General features: G+C 40.2%; 3 protein-coding genes across 11 annotated transcripts in view; 1 reads left to right on the forward strand and 2 right to left on the reverse strand.

Moving 5' to 3' along the window:
• Window positions 1-1,984, reverse strand: part of ANKS1A (ankyrin repeat and sterile alpha motif domain containing 1A) — a 184,938-nt gene extending 182,954 nt beyond the window's left edge. For 2 of the 8 annotated variants that reach the window (XM_079147206.1, XM_079147207.1), the window contains exon 1: window positions 1,735-1,980. In XM_079147206.1, the coding sequence (XP_079003332.1) occupies window positions 1,735-1,928 (194 nt within the window). In that variant the 5' untranslated portion in view covers window positions 1,929-1,980. Of the gene's footprint in view, window positions 1-1,734 lie in introns of all 8 variants that reach the window. The other 6 variants (XM_079147210.1, XM_079147211.1, XR_013765076.1 and 3 more) reach the window with 5 other exon arrangements.
• Window positions 1,985-2,202: 218 nt separating this feature from the next.
• TAF11 (TATA-box binding protein associated factor 11) lies at window positions 2,203-15,813 on the forward strand. The gene is made up of 5 exons (XM_079147265.1): window positions 2,203-3,516; window positions 9,829-9,977; window positions 12,935-13,022; window positions 13,368-13,464; window positions 14,218-15,813. The coding sequence occupies exons 1-5, from the start codon at window positions 3,346-3,348 to the stop codon at window positions 14,346-14,348; spliced, it is 636 nt and encodes a 211-aa protein (XP_079003391.1). The 5' UTR covers window positions 2,203-3,345; the 3' UTR covers window positions 14,349-15,813.
• BLTP3A (bridge-like lipid transfer protein family member 3A) overlaps window positions 15,347-19,674 on the reverse strand; it is an 81,525-nt gene continuing 77,197 nt past the window's right edge. For both annotated transcript variants that reach the window (XM_079147199.1, XM_079147200.1), the window contains one exon: window positions 15,347-19,655. In XM_079147199.1, the coding sequence (XP_079003325.1) occupies window positions 19,530-19,655 (126 nt within the window). In that variant the 3' untranslated portion in view covers window positions 15,347-19,529. The remainder of the gene's footprint in view (window positions 19,656-19,674) is intronic.

Consider the following 19,674-nt stretch of genomic DNA (forward strand, 5'->3'; position numbering starts at 1 on the left):
AAAGATTTTCACTTCAGAGGAATATGATGGGGATTAAGGAAGCTCTAGCAACTCTCCAAATGCCATATCATCAACTCAGGAGAGAAAGGCACACCTCCAAACTTACATAGTCCTTTCCTTACCTCTCAGACATCAGAACTGCAGAGGGTCAAAGAATTCAGGTAGGATTCAAGACCTAAGACACACATTCAACATATATTTATTGAGCACCCATGAATCATTAGACAGTAATCTAATAGGGATATAACATGAGAAACACTGGCACTCTGACAGAAGTACACCAGTCCTTCTTACTTACTTTTATCAGTGCCCAAGAGTCCAAGAAAGAAGTTCTCCTCATGCCCCACAAGCACCAAATAAATCCCCTTTCTCACTTCTGATTCTGATCATGGTATGCCCACCTGGAACATTTCCACCACACTTGATCTTCCCAAACCCTCATATCCTTCAAGGCCAGCTCAATTCCCCCTCCTCCAGAAGACTCTAATCTCCCTCCCATTCTAAAGTGATGCCTCTCTTCTCCAAATCGCCAACAATTACAGTGAGTACCACTACCAGTTTATTTATAAATTGACTGTCCTCCAACTGATAACTTTTATTCATTCAATAAATCTTAAGTATCTACTATAAGCCAGCACTGTTCTAAGGGTGGGAGAAATAGTAGCTAACAGTAGTGGATTTTCCTTCTCCCAAGGTAGCTCCTGGGGAGCGTTCTAAAAAACCTTTCCATAAAGATCTGGAAAGTTAGTACTTGGTGCTTAATACCTAACGATTTATGAGAGCCTGGGGCTTTTTTGGTCCAAGTTCCCTCAAATCGAAGTTACATAAACTAATGGGGAACAAAAGCTAACAAAGTCATTTCTAAATGAACTTCCACTTCTTAAAAACCCCAGCAGAACAAGGAAGGAAAAGAAAACAGGCTATGAAAGCACTGCTGAACGAACATATTTCACTCGCACTGACAAAGCACCTCCAATTCCCCCTTCCAAACCACACAAAAGTGATCTTTTCCCCTCAAGTCTTGCAGTCCCAGATTCAAGTGTTTATTTTAACAGATCTTGGTAAGTTTAAAGCACCTCTCAGTTTCCTAAGCAAGTCTTTCTGAATCTTTATTTCCTAATGGATAAGCCCCCTAATGAATCCTGCATATGCCACTTCGACTAATCCAGTTAGGTTAAAACAGGGAACTACAATTTGAGCTTCAAGCACAAAAGGGGCTCAAAGATGAACACTTAGAATGTGATAAATCCAGGGACAATTTTAATATAAACCAAGCCCGGTCCTGTAGAGCTCGGTCGAAGGTTCCAAGTTCCTAAGAGAAGGAAATCAACAGAATTTCCTCCGGGCAGCCGCAAGACTCTGCAAGGCGTGAGAGTTTCTGCAGGAGGCGAGGGAGATTTGATACATGTATGCTTGCTCTAAGGTGGCTTTTGTGAGAAACGACAGCTGGCACCTACAGCGGCAAGGGTGAAAGCGGGCTGTGCCATGCGGCGGAGGCTGCCACCTGGGCACTCCCACCATTCTTCGCAGCGGGTCAGTCGCGAAGCTACGAGAGCCCGGCTCCGCACGAACCCGCGCCCGCGCCCACTCGGGCTGCGGGCTCCAAGGGTCCTCGCCGCGGGGCACGACGCAAGACCATCGCGCCGAGTCACAGGAGCCCCGACCTCTCTGGGGACCCGAGACCGGTGGGGGATAAGGGTCTCCAGGCGTCGGCCCGGTCCGGCGCGTACCCACCTGAGCAGACTGGAGAGAGGGTGGCTGGAAGAGCCGAGGCCGCCGCCGCCCCCGCCGCCGCCGCCGCTGCCCCCGGAGCCGCCGCCACCGCCGCCCCCGAAGCCCGAGGAGAGCCGCTTCCCGGACAGCAGCTTCTCCACGGCCGGGAGGTGCCCGGTGCGGGCCGCCTCCAGCAGCTCCTGCTCCTTCCCCATCCCCAGGGCCACCACCCCCTGGACCCCCTCCCCGGGGCCGCCGCGGTGCCTGCTCCTGCTCCCAAACTTTCCGTCTCCGGGCAACGCACCCCCCAAACCGGCCGGGGACACCACCCCCCTCCCCCCCGCCTATCCCCCCCTTGAGAGCGCGTCACTTCCGGGATCCGGCGTCACGCGTCACAGCGCCCCCGCGCCCCGCCCCCTGCCCACCTAGCTGGGCGGGGCTCCGCGGGCCCGCGCAGGTGGATCTGACTATGCTAACATCCGCCAGACAGAGCAAAGTGTCAATGCCGTGCAGGGGCATTCACTGAGCAGGTGCAAGAGAACAAACAGGGCCCACCTGCACGCACCTCCAGAGGTGCGCTCCTTCCCCAAAGGTTTTGGGAGTTCACGGGACTGGAAATACGGTAATTCGTCCAGGCAGTATAGAAACAAAGAGAGAAATACGGTAACGCGCACTTGCATTTCCAAGTCCATTCGGCATACTACATTAAATATGTTGTAGGTGCGGAGACCTATTGATGCACAGGTGGATAAAACGCCCTTCTCGTATCTCAATGACGGAAGAGAGGAAAATTTTGAAATATCATTGCACTCCATGATATCATTTAAGTGAAAAGTTCGAAAGATAGACCGCCCTCTTTGTAGAGTTTCTTCCTAGTTTTGATGAAATTAACCAAGCTAATATTTAAAAAGAAAAAGTCAGATTTGTGAAACTAAACCTGATCTTGACTACTGCTGAGCTGGGGGAGGGGAGAAGAATGTAATTGAGTAGAAATTGCCTGTCGTTCCACGATACTAGCACTGTTCCTGACTCGAAGTAGGCGGTCAATAGTTGTGGAGTGAATAAATGAATTAGATTAATTCTGCTTCAGATCCGAGCCCCTCCCCAGTCCCCACCGCCGCTTAGATGGTTGCGAAATAGAAAGGAAATGCTAACCATTCCATTGTAAACACAGGCCTGCGGTCTCGCTCTAGTTGAAATGCGCAGGCCCGAACCCCTGCCTCAAAGTTTTTGTCAGCCCAAGGTAGCTAGCCGCATTCCCCAACACCCACGTACAACGGAACTGAATTTTAACCTGGTCCCCTCTTGTTACTCTGAGGGAGACGGGCTAAGGAAATATTTTTAGAAATGCGGAAAGGAAAAAAGAAGTCCTTCAGTAAACAAAACTGCGCTCTTTCACAAATACTGGTTTTCTAGACAGGAGGATACACACTTGTATTTTTCTTCCCACTACCACAAAACAAGAGCTCTGCAAGTGTTACGCGAGCCTCAAAATGACCCCTCCGAAGAGCGGTAGGGATGATGTCATCGCAGCGCGACGACAGGAAGTAACTCCTGGCCTACTGTGCTGCGCGGGGTCCTGAGCTCCTGCACCTGACAGTCCTGGATCTTTCCGCTCCAATCCTGGCGGCGATGGACAATGCCCGAGAGTCGCCCGCCGGCAAAGGTGGAGAGACAGGGGAGTCAGATGAGACGACCGCTCCTCCCGGTGTCCCCGGGCCTGCAGACACCGACGGAATCCCGGAGGAAACGGACGGAGACGGAGATGCGGACTCGAAAGAAGCCGCAGCCGAAGAAGGCGAGGTAGGAAGATGTGTTGAAGCTGGAGAAGTACTCTGAGATTACGTTACTGGATGCTTGCCCTGCTTCCTGGGTTAGTCCCTGCCTAACTAGAAGAACTCAAACTCACCACGACTCTTAAGTCGGCGATCTTGAGGGGGGAAGGAGGGGACAACAGAACTCTAGTGCTGGTTTGATTCCAGAGACCAAGCACTAGGTTAGTATTTTCGATCACTGCCTTTAAGGATTAAGCTACTTGTAAGGGGATTTAAGAAGTCTCGTGGCTTTCTTGGGATCAGATATCATGCTGAGACTTAGAGCAAGAACTGGAACCCAAGATTCCAAGCATTCCTTCCACTGCAATATGATTTCTCTTAGGATGTTTAAGCAGTTTTTGTCCGTAAAAGTTGCACAGTCGCTGAGGTCCATTAAAGGGAGTTTTGGGGGTTTTGTTTTTTAGGGTGTTTTGTTGTTTGTTCTGGAGATTGAACCCAGGGATGCTTAACCACTGCTCCACACCCTCCGTCCCAGGCCCTTTTTTTTTTTTTTTTTTTTTTTTTTTTTTGAGACTGGGTCTTACTAAGTTGCTGAGACTGGCCTTGAACTTGCATTCGTACTACCTCAGCCTCCTCCCCAGTCTCTGGGATTACAGGCCTGCACCACCACACCTGGCAAAAGGGAGGTTTTGAAAGAGTTACTGGCTAAATCATGTTCTTACCGTCTTGGACATTTAACTGTTATCAGAGATGGATGCTAATGTCCAGGGCTCTCAATAGCATTAAAACCCCAGGAGCTCAGCAATATTACCTAGCTGAACATCAGTCAGGAAATCAGAATCTCAGCATTTTCAGAGTTCCATTTCTAGAAGTAAAATCTCAAGTCTTAGAATTAGGAGGCACTTAAGAAATCAGGAAATTAACATTAAATTAGATGGAAATAACCTTTCAGAGCATAAAGTTACAACAAATATATAAAGTAAGAACTTAGAGAAAAAAAGAAAAATGTGGCAAAACTATGTGAACAAGGAAGCTTTAAACAAGAACTGAAAGAGTTTGAATAATTGGCTTAGTTGCCTAAGAGAGCTCACTAAATATAGAAACTTTCACCCAAAAGATATAAAATTGTAGTGCTTCTAAATACACCACCACCACCACCACCCCTTTTTTCAGACATGGTCTCACTAAGTTGCCCAGGCTGACCTCAAACTTGGAATCCTCCTGCCTCGTCCTTCTGAGCAGCTGGGATTATAAGTATGCACCACCGTGCTGGGCCTTAGAAAATAAATTCCTAAAAGTATAAATCATAAGAGGTCACATTCTATTAATACAATGCAAAATGCCTGAAATTAACAATGAAAAGCTTTCCCTTCCAAAAAAGGAAACATTAACCCCCCAACATTGTTAAACCATTTTTTAAATAGTCCTTAGGCTAAAGAAATTAAGAGAACACTACATCAAATTCTGTGGGATTTAACCAAAACCTTATTTAGAAAAAATTCATAGCCTTATGTATTTTTAAAAATAAGCACCCAATTTACAAAACCAGAAGCATACAAAATAAAGCAGAAGAGTATAGGAAGAAATTAACAAAGATAAAAAAAGATTCTGTTGAATTATCACTTAAACATAGGAAACCAAGTGCAGAGGCACATGTCTGTAATCCCAGCAGCTTGGGAGACAGGATCATGAGTTCAAAGCCAGCTTCAGCAACTTAGGGAGGCCCTAAGCAACTCAGCTGAATAAAATATTTAAAAGGACTGAAGATGTGGCTCAGTGGTAAAGCGCCCCTGGATTCAATGCCTGGTACCAAAACAAACAAACAAAAAAAAAACAAACAAACATAGGAGCTGAGGATGTAGCTCAGGGGTAGAGAAAATCCAAAGCCCTGGGTTTGATCTGTAGCACCATGAAAAAAAAAATAAAATTTAATTTTTGCATTTAAGCCAAATAATGTAAAAAAAAAAGTCTAAGGAAAAAAAATGGATGATTTTTTTAGGAAAATATATATCACCAAAATTGAGGCACAGAGGTTAAAAAAAACTTAATAAATCAGTAACTAGAAAGAAATTGAAGATCACCAAAGATATGCAAACTTGCCAGGTACAGTGGGGCATGCCCATAATTCCAGCAACAGGAGGCTAAGGCAGGAGGATTACAAGTTCAAGGCCAGCCTTAGCAACTTAGTGAAGCCCGTCTCAAAAAATAAAAAGGGCTGTAGATGGAGCTCAGTGGCAAGGTGCCCTGGGTTCAATCCCTTTACCAAAAATATATTCAATCTTCACTTCCGCCTATCTCCCATATTCCTGTGTGAATTTAGATCTGAGTTTCTTCTTAAGGGAGACAAATCTTATTGAAGAGTTCTGTATTACACTTAAAAGTCCATATTAAGTTATAGGGGACAAAATTTGGATTTGATTTTGTTCTTATTAAGCAGACATTTATTAAATATCAACCATGATGTTAAGTGCTAGAGGGGGATATATACATTATAATAGACAAAGATATCTTTAAAAAGTTTTCATTCTCTGGTGAATAGATGATAGAAGAAGTCAGGGAAGAAATTTAAAAAATCTTAGACTCAAATGAGAATAGTGATACAACATACCAGAACCTTTGAGACACTTTGAAGGCAGTTCTAAGAGGACAGTTTATAGATATGAGTTCCTACATAAAAAAATCAGAAAGATCCCAAATAAACCACCTAATAATACATCTCAAAGCTCTTGAAAAAGAAGAACAAACCTATTTCAAAACCAGTACAAGGAAGAAAATAATTAAGAGGAGAGCCAAAATCAATGAACCAAAATCAAAGAATAAAAAACAATACAAAGGGTAAATGAAGAAAAGAGTTGGTTCTTTGAAAAGATAAGCAAGATTGATAAACTGTTAGCCAAACTAACCAAAAGAAAAAGAAGACCCAAATTTAAAAAATTACAGCTGAAAATGGAGATATCACCACAGCTCCTAGAAATCCAGCAAATCATTATAAGGGACTATTTTGGAAACATATTCCAAAAATTTGGAAAACCTAGATGAAATGGATACATTTCTAGACAAATATGATCTGCCAAAATTGAATCAAGAGGACATAGAAAATCTAAATAGACCAATAACTTGTAATGAGGAGTAATAAAAAGCCTTCCAACAAAGAAAAACATAGGGCCATATGGATTCTCAGCTGAATTGTATCAGAACTTTAAAGAAGATCTAATGCCAATATTTCTCAAAATTTTCCATGAAATAGAAAGGGATGGAACACTTCCAAATATATTCTGTGAAAACAGTATCGCACTTACACCAAAACCAGATAAAGCACATTAAGAAAACTACAGACCAGTATCCCTGATGAACTTAGATGCAAAAATACTTAAAATATTAGCAAATCATGTTCAACAATATATTAAGAAGATTGTACATCATGACTAAGTTGGTTTTATTTCAGATGCAAAGATGATTTAACATACACAAATCAATAAATGTAAGTCATCACATAAATAGAATTAAAGACAAAAATCACTTAGTCAATAGACACAGAGAAGGCCTTTGACAAAATTCAGTACTCATTTCATGATAAAAGTATTTTTAAAAAATAGCAATAGAAGGAATCTATCTCAACATTTTAAAAGCTGTAGGTGAAAAGCACAAAGCCTATCTCTTAGTAAATGGGGAAAAGCTGAAAGCATTTCCTTTATAATCTGGGACAAATCAAAAATGTCCTCTCTCACCACTCCTATTTAATATAGTGCTAGACATTCTAACCAGAGCAATTAGGCAAGAGAGGAAATAAAAGAAACATGAAAAGAAGAAGTGAAATTGTCACTGTTTGCAACTGATATGATCCTATACTTAGAAGATCCAAAAAAATCCACCAAAAGACTGGTAGAGCTAATAAACAAATAACCAGTTTTCCCAGCACCATTTGTTACAAAGGCTGTCTTTTCTCCAATGCATGTTTTGGCATCTTTTTCAAGGTTCAAATGACTATAGTTGTGTGAGTTTGTCTCTGTGTCTTCTATTTTGCACCATTGGTCTGTGTTACAAAATAGACATACAAAAATTCATAGCTTTCCTATATACCAACAATGAATCTTCTGAGAAAGAAATAAGGAAAACAATTCTGTTTACAATAACCTGAAGAAAAAAAAAACTAGAAATAAATCTAACCAATGAAATGAAAGACTTCTACAATGAAAACTGTAGAACATTGAAGAAAGAAATTGAAGACCTCGTAAGGGCTCACGTACAGGCAGAACTACCGTTTAAATGGCCATACTACCAAAAGCAATATGCATATTCAATGCAGTCCCCCTTAAAATACAAAAGACATTCTTCACAGAACTAAAAAAAAAATCAGTCCTAAAATTCATTTAGAAGAATATGAAAGACCTAGAATAGCCAAAGCAGTTCTTTGTCAAAAATCTGGAGGTATCACAATGCCTGACTTCAAATTATACTACAGAATTAAAACAACAAAAATTGTATGGTACTAACATTAAAACAGACACATAGACAATTTGTACAAGATAGAAGACACAGAGACAAACCCACACAGATACAGTCATCTGATCCTTGATAAAGGTGCCAGAACCATACATTGGAGCCTTTTTAAGAAATGGTGCTAGGAAAACTGACTATCCATATGTCGAAGAATGAAACTAGACCCTTATCTCTCTGTACCAAAAATCAACTCAAAAAATGGATCAAAGACCTACAAATTAGACCAGAAACTATGCAACTCTTAGAAGAAAACATAGGGTCAACACATAGGCATAGGCAATGACTTTCTCAAACAGGACCCCTTACAGCTCAGGAAATAATGCCGAGAGTTGGCATCAAATTTAAGTTTCTGTGCCACAAGGAAACAATTAGGAACATGAAGAGAGAACCTACAGAATGGGAGAAAATCTTTCCTAGCTGCTCTTCTGACAGAGGATTAATTTAGAGAACTCAAAAAACTTTACACCACACACACACACACAAATAAATGGGCAAGTGAATTAAACACACTTCTCAAAAGAGAAAATACAAATGACCAACAAATACATGAAAAAATGTTCAACATCATTAACAATTAGGGAAATGCAATCAAAACTACACAGATTTCATCTCACATCAGGCAGAATGGCAATCATCAAGAATACAAATAATAAATACTGGAGAGGATGTGGAGAAAAAAATGAATATTTTTACCCTTGGTGGGACTGTAAATTACTACAACCATTATGGGATGGAAATCAGTGTGGAGGTTCCTCAAAAGACTAGACATGGAACCACCATATGGCCCAGCTATACCACCACTCCTTGGTATTTATCCTAAAGACTTAAAAGTCATCATACTATAGGGATGCATGCATACCCATGTTTATAGCATCCCAATTCACAGTAACCAAACTATGGAACCAGCCTAGGTGGTCTTCAGTAGGTGAATAAAGAAAATACGTATATCTACAAAATGGAGTTTTATTCAGATATTAAGAAAAATGAAATTATGTCATTTATAGGAAATTCATGGAACTAACCATTATGTTAAGCGAAATAAGCCAAACTCAGAAAGCCAAAGGTTGTATATTTTTTCTCCGATGTGGAAGCTAGAGAGGAAGAAGGAAAACAAAGTGGGGAGGGTGGGGATCTCATGAAAATCAAAGGGGAAATCAATAGAGGAGAGGGACCTTGGGGTGGGAGGGGAGGAGGGATGTGCTGGGGAGTGATATTAGCCAAACTATATTGTTATGTTGTGTGTATGAACAAATATATAATGACAAATTCCATCATTACGTGCAACTATAATGTACCAAAAACAAGAAAATGGGAAAGATTTAATAGGACTGAGGAGTAGGAAGCAGAGAACACTACATGTGGGAGACTCTCACTTGAAAGTTCCAAATTGAAAGAAACGTTTTTATGATAAGGGACCTTTTTTTTTTTTTTCCCCCAAACTTTCCATATGGATTCATCAGCAGTAAGGAGATCTGTAGATCTAGAGGCAAAATTACTAGCTGGATGGAGAGAACTTTGCTGACATCCCCTTAAAAGATTGAGGTCAGAACATTGGGCCCAAGAAGAGAGCGTTGTTTTGATCTTTGACATTTCATAAACAGGTACCTGAGCTATGATCATAGGTAAACTGGAAAACTGGATTATTTAACTAGTTTTCTTTCACAGCTGGTCTGTAATCTTCCTTCAGGAAATATAGTGTATTTACTCTTGATGGTACAGTCAGTGCCTAAAACCAAAAAACTACTCAATAAATGGATTTGTTGTGTTGTAATGGGTTGTAACCTTGACCAAGCCTGGAAAGTAGGCCAAATGTATAATAGGGTTTTTTTCATCTTCCCAGCTGAAGAGTCAGGATGTTTCAGATTTAACTTCAGTTGAAAGGGAAGATTCATCATTACTTACTCCTGCAGCAAAAAAATTGAAATTAGATACCAAAGAAAAGAAAGAAAAGAAGCAGAAAGTGGATGAAGATGAGATTCAAAAGATGCAGTAAGTCACTTTCCAGTCATTCCCCATTTCAAGGGTCTAAAATAACTACACAAATTTAATAATTATTTTGGCCTTTAATTTTTTTCATTTTTTCAAATTAAAAAAGGCAAGTAATGTGTCGTGGTATAGAAAATATAAATAAAATGAAAAAATAGTTCCTTACCACCATGAGACATATACTACTAATATTATGATATGTATGCTATATTTTCTACACACATATTCTATAAATAAAATTAATTTCTTTTTCAAACACAAATACTATACTTTGTTGTCTTTGACATTACATATGGTGAATGTTTTCCATGTCAGTAATTAAAACATGTAGGTTATAATTTTCTTCAAAAAACTGTTATTGCCAGGCATGGTGGTAGGTACCTATAATCCCAGCACCTATGGAGGCTGAGGCAGAAGGATCACAAGTTTGAGGCCAGCTTCAGCAATTTAGCAGAGCCCTAAGCCATTTAGCAGGACCCTGTATCAAAATAAAAAATAAAATGGGCTGAGGATTTGGCTCAGTGGAAAGCTTCTCTGTCTTTAGTCCCTAGTACAAAAACAAAAATCAAAAACAAAACTATAGTTTCTGACTGTAATAGTATGAGCTCATTGTAAATAAATCAGAGAATACAAAAACAGAAAAAATTACCCATAATCCCACCGCCCAGAGTTTATTCTAATCATACACACACACAGACACACACACACACACACATACCCCTGTGTTTAAGATTTGTGCATATACCCTTTCAGATATTTTTTGCATTTGATATATATAGCTAAATATTTTCATGTCAGTAAATATGCCTGTAAATTATCTTTTCTTTTTTCTTTGACATGCAGGGGATTGAACCTAGGAATACTCTTCCACTGAGCTATAGCCACAGTCCTTTTTTAGTTTTTTATTTTGAGTCAGGGTCTTACTAAATTGCCCAGACTGGTCTCAACTTGTAATCCTCCTGCCTCAGCTTCCCAAGTAGCTGGGATTACAGGTATGCACTGTCACACCTGGCATATGTTATTTATTTATTTTTTTGTGGTATCAAGGATTGAACTCAGGAGCACTTGACCACTGAGCCACATCCCCAGCCCTATTTTGTATTTTATTTAGAGATAGGGTCTCACTGAGTTGTTTTAGCGCCTCGCCATTGCTAAGGCTGGCTTTGAACTCTTGATCCTCCTGCCTCAACCTCCCGAACCTCTGGGATTACAGGTGTGCATCACCACACCTGGCTTGTTATCATTTTTAATAGTTGAATTGTATTCTGTTGTGTGGATGAATCATAATTTAACCAATTCCTATAACCATTCTGGTTGGGTTATTTTTTTTTTCCCTTTAAGAATACTGTGCTTTAACTTTGGATATATCATTACATACTTTTCTATTACTTTCTAAGATAACTTCTAGAAGTATAATTGATAGTTTAAATAGTGTGAAAATTTTCAAAGACTTTCCAGGGGCTGGGGATATAGCTCAGTTGGTAGAGTGCTTGCCTTGCATGCACAAGGCCCTGGGTTCAATCCCCAGCACCGCAAAAAAACAAAACAACAAAGACTTTCCATACATATTTCTGAATTTTTAAAAAATGTTTTCTAGCCAAGAGTAGTGGCATAATCCCAGAGACTTGGGAGGCTGAGACAGGAGGATCAAGAGTTCAAAGTCAGACTCAGCAACTTAGAAAGGTCCTAATTTGGAGAGACCCTGTCTCAAAATTAAAAAAAAAAAAAAACAGAAAGGGCTGGGAATGTGGTTCAATGGTTAAGTGACCCTAGGTTCAATTCCCAGTACCAATAATAATAATAATAATAATAATAATAATAATAATAATAATATAAATGTTTATCATTTTTAATTTCCTTAGTTAATAGTGAAGGTTTTTTTCTTCATATTATTGACTTTTGATATTTTTATAAACTTCCTGTTCATTTCTTTTGTTCATTTCCTACAATTAATTTGACCATTTATGTATTAAGAGTATTAATTGTTTGCTATACACTGTGCGAATATTTTTCTCTAAACTGGGCATGGCTATATGTACCTGTAATAGCATCTACTCTGGAGAATAAGTCAGGAGGGTTCCAAGTTTGAGGCCAGCCTAGGCAACTAAGCAAGACTCTGTCTCAAAAATAAATAAGTAGGGTTTAGGATATAGCTCAGTGGTAAAGGTTCCCCGAGTTCGATCCCCAGTACCAAAATTTTTTTTTTTCTTATAAATCAGTTAGTGTTGAAAATACTGGTTTGAATGTGAGGTTACATATTAAATTTTTCACCAGCAATGTGAAATGTTGTAAGATAGAATTAGAGCATCTAAAGCTGAAAACACTATGTATATATAGTATGAGACAGCGATCCTACATCAAGTTTATTTATTTATTTATTTATTTTGAGGTGCTGGGGATTTGAACCCAGGGCCTTGTGCTTGCAAGGCAAGCACTCTACCAACTGAGCTATATCCCCAGCCCCATCATTAAGTTTAAAAGGAAATTGTTTCACACTTTCTCAAGTTCCCTAGTAATAGAAATGTTTTAATTCAAAATTTTTTCTAAGTAAGTCTAATGCCATTGACTCCTTGAGAATTTATTTACTTATTGTCCAACAAAACTTTTTTTTTTCTTTTTCCACATTTTTTTATTGGTGCTTTATAGTTGTACATAATGATGGGATTTGTTGTTCACATATTCATGAATGTTTACAATGTAACAATATAATTTGGTCAGTATCACTCCTTTGCACTCCCCCACTTTCTTTACTGATCTCCTTTGATTTTCATGAGATTTTCCCCCCACACCTTTCTTTCCCTTTCCCCTCTCTAGTTTCCACATAGGAGAGAAAAATGTGACCCTTGACTTTCTGAGTTTAGCTTATTTTGCTTAACTTAATGGAGAGACTTGTTTTTATTGACTTAATATCTTAGCATTCATTCTTACTAGCCAGTTTAATTACCTGAATCTTTGTCTAGAATCCTGGTTTCTTCTTTTTCTGAGGAGCAGCTGAACCGCTATGAAATGTATCGCCGGTCAGCTTTCCCTAAGGCAGCCATTAAAAGGGTAAGGATGAACCTCCATTTCACTTCCACATGTCAAAACTGAACCGGACTCAGGAGCTATGACCCTCAGCATTTTGAAGGAGTTATTAAGAAAATTGGTGGATTAGTTAGGCAGGAAAATAAAAATAACATGTCCTTCAATTATGTGATCAGTTGCAGTCTTGTATGCCAGGTAAAGGGTCTCTATAGAAAGCAAGTCATAACATACCTGAATCTTTATTTTAATTGTCTTAATTTTAGCATGCAGCCTTAGTAAACACTTTTTCAGGGCAAAGCTCTTTTTAGTGGTACTAAATTCCAAAGCCAGTCCTTGACTGTCTTAATTAGTCTTTGTCCTTTTTTTAAGCTGATCCAGTCCATCACAGGCACCTCTGTGTCCCAGAATGTTGTTATTGCTATGTCTGGTATTTCCAAGGTTTTCGTCGGGGAGGTGGTTGAAGAAGGTGAGTAGTGTCAGTTACACATACAGGATTGTACCTGTGGTAGTCATATTTACAAGTATATTTATACCAAGGAACTTACTAAAGTATCTGTGGGAGTTACCATTTACCCTGAAAGTTGACCACACCAGAAGCCTTATATTCAGGAGGGCATGACCACTATTTCTTGATAGTTTCAATACTAGGGGTCAAGGAATCATCTAGGAAATCCCTCTCCCTGATTCCTGTCCTCAGCCCAGGGTGACAGAAGCAGACCTGCAGACCTTGTTTCTGCAGCCAAAAGTAAAGATATGAAAAAAAAGCAGTCACCAGAACTGGCCAGTCAATGTGGTAAGTTACGCTGATATTGTCAGGGATAACTGCCCTTTTCTTTCTATGCTCAGGGCATCTTTTAAACAGGAGTTACGTTTTTAACTGGTGCCTAAGATAAAGCCCCATATGGGATATTATACTAAAGGTACGATATACTTTGTAGCATTCTCTTAAGAAGGAAAAATGTGGGGCTGGTGTTGCTCAGTGGTGGAGCGCTTGCCTAGTGTGTGAAGCACTGTGTTCAATTCTCAGCATCACATATAAGTAAATAAATAAATAAATAATAAAGATCCATCAACAACTAAAAAAATTTTTTTAAAAAGGAGGGAAAATGTTTGTTTCTTTAGTAAGCCTGAGAAGGGTTACCAGGAATTACAAGACTAAAGGATTATGATTCATAAATTCTTGTGTGATAATGAAACTTTCCCCTTTCCTGGATTTTAGCACTGGATGTGTGTGAGAAGTGGGGAGAAATGCCACCACTGCAACCCAAACACATGAGGGAGGCTGTTCGGAGGTTAAAGTCAAAGGGGCAGATCCCCAACTCAAAGCACAAAAAAATCATCTTCTTCTAGACCAAAGCTCGGAAAAGCCTATCACTGACAGGAGTACTGGTTCCAGACTTACTATTATGTGAGACTTGCAGCCCTGGTGCTTTAGTATCTCAGTCCTCCAAGGATTCCATGATGATTTTAATGTCTTTCTCCCGTCTCGTTTTTGTCACACCTAGAAGGCATGCACATACTTGCCTTGACTAAATTGTGGGACCTCTTATAGCATTTTGAGGTATTTGTCTCTTGGCTAGTTGGAAGAAAGGCATGTGGGCCTTCAACATCTTCTGGAAAGGGGCGCTGCTTTCAGAGAGAGAAAACCTTTCCAAGAGAACTTTGATGGTTTCACATTGAAGCCTAAATTTGCTGAGACTTCGATTCTTTCTTATGTCTGGTTTTATGTAGATGAAACAACCAGAAACTTTTGACTTAGAATTCTCTACTATGAAGGACACGGTGATAAAAGGAGTAGTGGAATAATTTGTGCTTGTTAATATTTAAGATTCTCCTGTGAGTTTTGGTGAGTGATCATTAAAATTTTCCAACTTGCCGTGTGTGTATTCATTTTGTATCAAGCTGACTGGAATGGGAATAAGTTCATCACTTTTTTAGTGTCCGAATAAAACTGGTCTTGGCTTTTTTGTGAAAATTTGTGAGCCCTTCCCATTTTCTACTAGAACCATTATAATTCTACCTCATGCAAGAGTACTTCAAGCAGTTGAAAATCATGTAAGAAAGCCCATATGAATCACTCTTACAAACAGATATGCTATAACCGATATTGTTTAATAAGTTTAATATGCTTTTCTTTTTTTCAGATGGTTCACAGAACCAGTACACTCAGGGTTTTATTAGATGTCACAACATTAAAATTTCCCAATACTGATCAGGATTCCAGTTCTTTGCATACATTCTCATTGTTTTCCTTAAACAGGGGAATCGAGTGAGTGACCTTTTCTTGACAGTGATTAGCAGTAATAAGGCTACCATATATAATTGGCAATCCCCCAGAATTGTTTACATCTACTGTTCGTTCAGTGTCATAGAGAGGAAAATTTTGAGGCTGCTGTCTTTTAAGCTATCCTGAACACGACTTTAAGATTCCAATTCTGTTTAGCACCCTGAGAGGGGGAAACAGCTTGGACTCGAACTGGGACACATCTGACTTTTAGTATCTTACATTAAAAACTCATAGCTTTAAACATGTACTTAGCCAATGAAGACATTTCAGTGGCATGTTCCACAAAGAAATGCTATGGGTCAAGCTAAATCTTGACTAAAAGTGAATAAATTGATGAAAAAGATGTCTCTCCACTCTAGCAGGAAAATGTTCTTTCAACAGTTATAGGAACTGCAACCAGTGCCATTAGAGATATTGGATAAAGCTGAAACAATAAATAACAAGTGAGGAAGATCAAATCCCAAGTCTGGTCACTTGGCAAGGCTTCACTGTTGCAGGTTGTCCAAGTGTTTCCCCTAGTGCCACAGGGGGGAAAAAAAAATGCCTTCAATAATATACTGTGCAAACCTACCCAGAGATGAAGGAATATTCCTATTCTGGCAGAAGCTGGGGGAGCAATGAGGCAAAGGCCCTAGACCCTGAAAGGATGGTGCATCACACCTTCAAGGCTCTCTGAAACAGTTAAGGGGGGATCCCTAGTGTAAAGGTTTGACATGGACAGTTACCATCTGGCAAAACTTCAAACTATATTCTACCACCCTGTTTCCCCCTAAGGAGGAACTAATGTCAATTAGTTAAGTGGAAAAATTTAAGTTATGGGGTATGGAGGGGGCTTTTATCCCTGTACAGTTCATATAGAAACCATGCTTTCAGAACCATGGAAAGGAGACACAAAGTTTGAGGCCATGGCAAAATGAAGGTCAAATGAAATATACAGTAAAAGCAGCCATCATGTGACTAGAACCACTCCTGTCTTAAATCAGAACAAGGTTATCCCAGTGAGTTGAAAACAATTTGAGATTGCCAGCCATCCCTGCTGCCCAGGGAAGAGGATTTATGCTCTAGTCCATGCACACTAAAGTTCATCCCCAGTTTGTGTATGTAAACAAGAAATCTCCATGATCATAGGTAATACATGTTTCACAGCTGAAATGATAATGTGCAGTGGTTGACAGCTCTGAGGGATGGTGGTGCTATCACTCCAGACGTTTTCTTGAGGTATTGTTATTTCTTGTTCAGTCTTGCAGCTCCAAAGCAGAAAGCATAAACAGTTCAAAAGGGCTGACACTACTTTTTCCTTATTTTCCTTTCCACTTATCTGAAGATTACCACTAGTTCATACTTCATTATGAAAATGTATCATCACCCTATGAATAGAAGTATAAAGTTATACAAGATGATTTTTACTAAAATTCCAAGGAATAATGAATCCTACCACATTTTCCTGAGGGGTAATTTCAATACACAACAGCTCAAGCTGCCATGTAAGAAAAGTCAGAAATTCTAAGGCTCCATTTGTCACATGGGCAAGAACTCCAGACTCCTTCAGAGAACCCAGAAAACGGACAGCTCTGGCCATTAAGAGGTCAGCCTTGGTACTTGCTGGATGTGTTTCTACTGCAAGCTTAAGGCAAAGGTATACCAAGCAATGCCTACTAGACACATCTTTGCATGGAGGGATGCCAGAGGAACATGGAGGGCAAAGGAGGAAGCAGAGAGAAGAGAATCAGAACGTGATTTTAAATGACTTTAGGGGAGCCTGAGGTTGAATAATTCTATTTTCTGGCTACTGGATCTCTCTCATCCTCTACTTTCCTCCAAGAACATTAGAAATGCACATTTGAGAGGACTACTGATCCACTCAGCTCAACATTCTGCATTTGAAAGCACTAGTGGTACTTTGAGGAGAGATGTTACTGCTCAGTTGTTGATCACCGAACAGCCCCAGTCTCACATCATTCCTGTTGGGAGACCATTTCACAGAGATTCCTCTTAAACCTTCTGCAGTCACACATGGATTCTGCCAGTGCCACTTCTTGAACGATAAGCTCTTCAGGTTTCCCACTTCCTTATACCCAAGGTGATGAGGCAGAGTCTTCGAGCTAACATTGCAGGACTGGGTCCTTGCCGCTCACTGGATGTGACCAAACACGCGTTTTCATCCTTGTAGAACAGAGTCCACACCTTAAAGGTTTTGTCGTGCTGAAGCACTTCCACCCCTTGATATTTTTGCTGTTCTCTGGACCTTTCCTCCCTTCATCATGTACTTAATAAATAAGGTCTCTAGAGATACACAGATCATTTAAGATTACCCATAGTTCTGCATGGAGTGCAGTCATGTTTGCGGTGCCTTTCCTGATCATGCTCGTGAGCTAGGCCCCGGGCCACAACAGCACATCAATCCCACCTCTACACAGCTCTTTGCTTGCTTCCCTGAGTTCCAGTGGCACCCACTGCCCTGTCAGCTGATCATTCTTCTGTAAACACATTCCCTTATCCTGACTAGGCCGAACCTCATTTGACACCTTGAGTCTTCACCCTGCTTGTTGTGATCTGTCTATGAGTTTGTGGGGGTTGGATGTTTTCTGTCTCAGTCTCTTCTGGTCTACCTTTTATTGCATGGAAATAGCAACATTTTATTGCATTGTAAAGACCTACATTTGGGTCATTTATAAGAATCTTAATACTGAACCAATCACTGACCCTTAGGAAACTTCCCCTGTTAACATTCTCTCCAGAAAAATGTTTCTTTATTCCCAAGCCTCTAAGATGTTTCCCAAGAATGACAAATTCCCTCAATCTGACAGTAATTGATGTTCTAAAATTTGCCTTGGTGGAGAAATTTGACCAAAGTTCTTAAAAGTCTGAACAAATCAGATCTTGTTCTCTTGTAAATGCATGTTTCTTTTTATCCTCAAAAAAACCAGAGAATACAAATCAAGCATGATTTCCTATAAAAGAAACCATTTACCTCTCTTCCAATAGGTTATGTACAATTAAGACTTCAGTTATATCACTAATTCACTATTTTACCATCTTGCTAAGTCAAAGTGAGTTAGCTGATATCTTCTGCCAAATTGACACAGCCTGAGCCATACCAGAGAGGTATGAATGAAGGCAGAGTTTTGGAGAATTAGGGAAGGGAAACAGCTCTCTTATACGGCAGGGGGGAAACTTAGATATATTAAAGGGTTTGTTGTTGTTGTTGTTGTTTTATACTTACATCAAAATTACATGATTTTTAAAAGCCACAGTAATAGAGGGGAATGAGAGGCAACAGGTTGAGATGTTTATGTTAAAATCTGAAATACATTTTCAGTTCCCAAATGACCAAGTACTGAGGTAAGCAAAGTCACAATGCTGGCAAAGAAGATGACCATGAACCTCAGGAAGACAGAGGAACTGAATTCTCAGGTGCAACTGTAGAAGAGGGGCAGGAGCCTGGAGGGCTCAGAATCGAGATCCCATGTTGATCCGTACCACATCTTGCCTTCACCCTAACTCAGTGAAATTTTTTTCTTAATTTAAATTTCAAATAAATTACGTTACAGAAGGGGAAAGATGATATGGCTTAGTCAGAACTTTACTTTCTACGACAGCATCACAATGATGAAATTACAACAGAAAAGAAGCTTGACCCTAAAAAATCTGATTGTAATATCTGCCAAGATGATATGAGCCTGATTCCCATTCCAAACAGGCAGAGTCCAGGTCTCCCTTATTCTTTGCCTCTCCTACCCCGACTCCCCTTGCTGGGCTATTCCTGTTCTATTCCACTATCAAGGCCAAAGTTCTGGTCAACAACTTTTCAGGTCTGCTGCGGGAAGCTCTGGGACATGAAATCTTTGGTGGCTCTGTGGGTGGCTGAGGAAGTGAGTCCTTTCAATTGTTCACACAGGCTGTGAAAGCAGCAAAAATCTCCACCATGAAACCAAGAGGTGAAATGGCCCTACAGTGTGAAGAGTCCACCTAGTGTGCAGAAGGCCAAAAGGCTTTAGCTTTATACAGGCAACGAATGATGCTTGAGCCACATACAAAGCAACCCCAATTTCCCAGCTTTGCCCTATCCTCATTCCAAGCTAGAACAGCTAGTAGAAAGTACACCCACAGGGAGTGCACTGAGCACGCCTGTCCCTCGCGCATCCTCAGCAGATTATCCAATGCTGGACAGTGCCTTCTGTCCCAGGTGGTGCTACTGCTGGTGATCTCCTCTCTTCTTGGCACAAACGGCTGAGCCTCTGCTATCAGAGCTCAAAGAGGGGGTTATATTTCCTAATCTCCTGAAGAAGTTTTTCTTTATCCTGGTTAGCACTGGCCAGTGCTTGTTTAGTTTCTATAAGTTCTTTTTGTAGGGTAGGCAGTTCGTTCACCTGAGGAATAATAAGTAGT

The sequence above is a fragment of the Sciurus vulgaris genome (genome assembly GCF_902686455.1).
Source record: "Sciurus vulgaris genome assembly, chromosome: 7".
Lineage (NCBI taxonomy): Eukaryota > Metazoa > Chordata > Mammalia > Rodentia > Sciuridae > Sciurus > Sciurus vulgaris.

What these genes read in the sequence shown, in the direction of transcription:
- TAF11 (XM_079147265.1), top strand. Translation starts at nt 3,346, where the DNA reads ATGGACAATGCCCGAGAGTCGCCCGCCGGCAAAGGTGGAGAGACAGGG. An exon ending in CTAAGGCAGCCATTAAAAGG is followed by an intron (nt 13,023 to 13,367) that starts GTAAGGATGAAC and finishes CCTTTTTTTAAG; the next exon opens with CTGATCCAGTCCATCACAGG. An exon ending in CGGGGAGGTGGTTGAAGAAG is followed by an intron (nt 13,465 to 14,217) that starts GTGAGTAGTGTC and finishes CCTGGATTTTAG; the next exon opens with CACTGGATGTGTGTGAGAAG.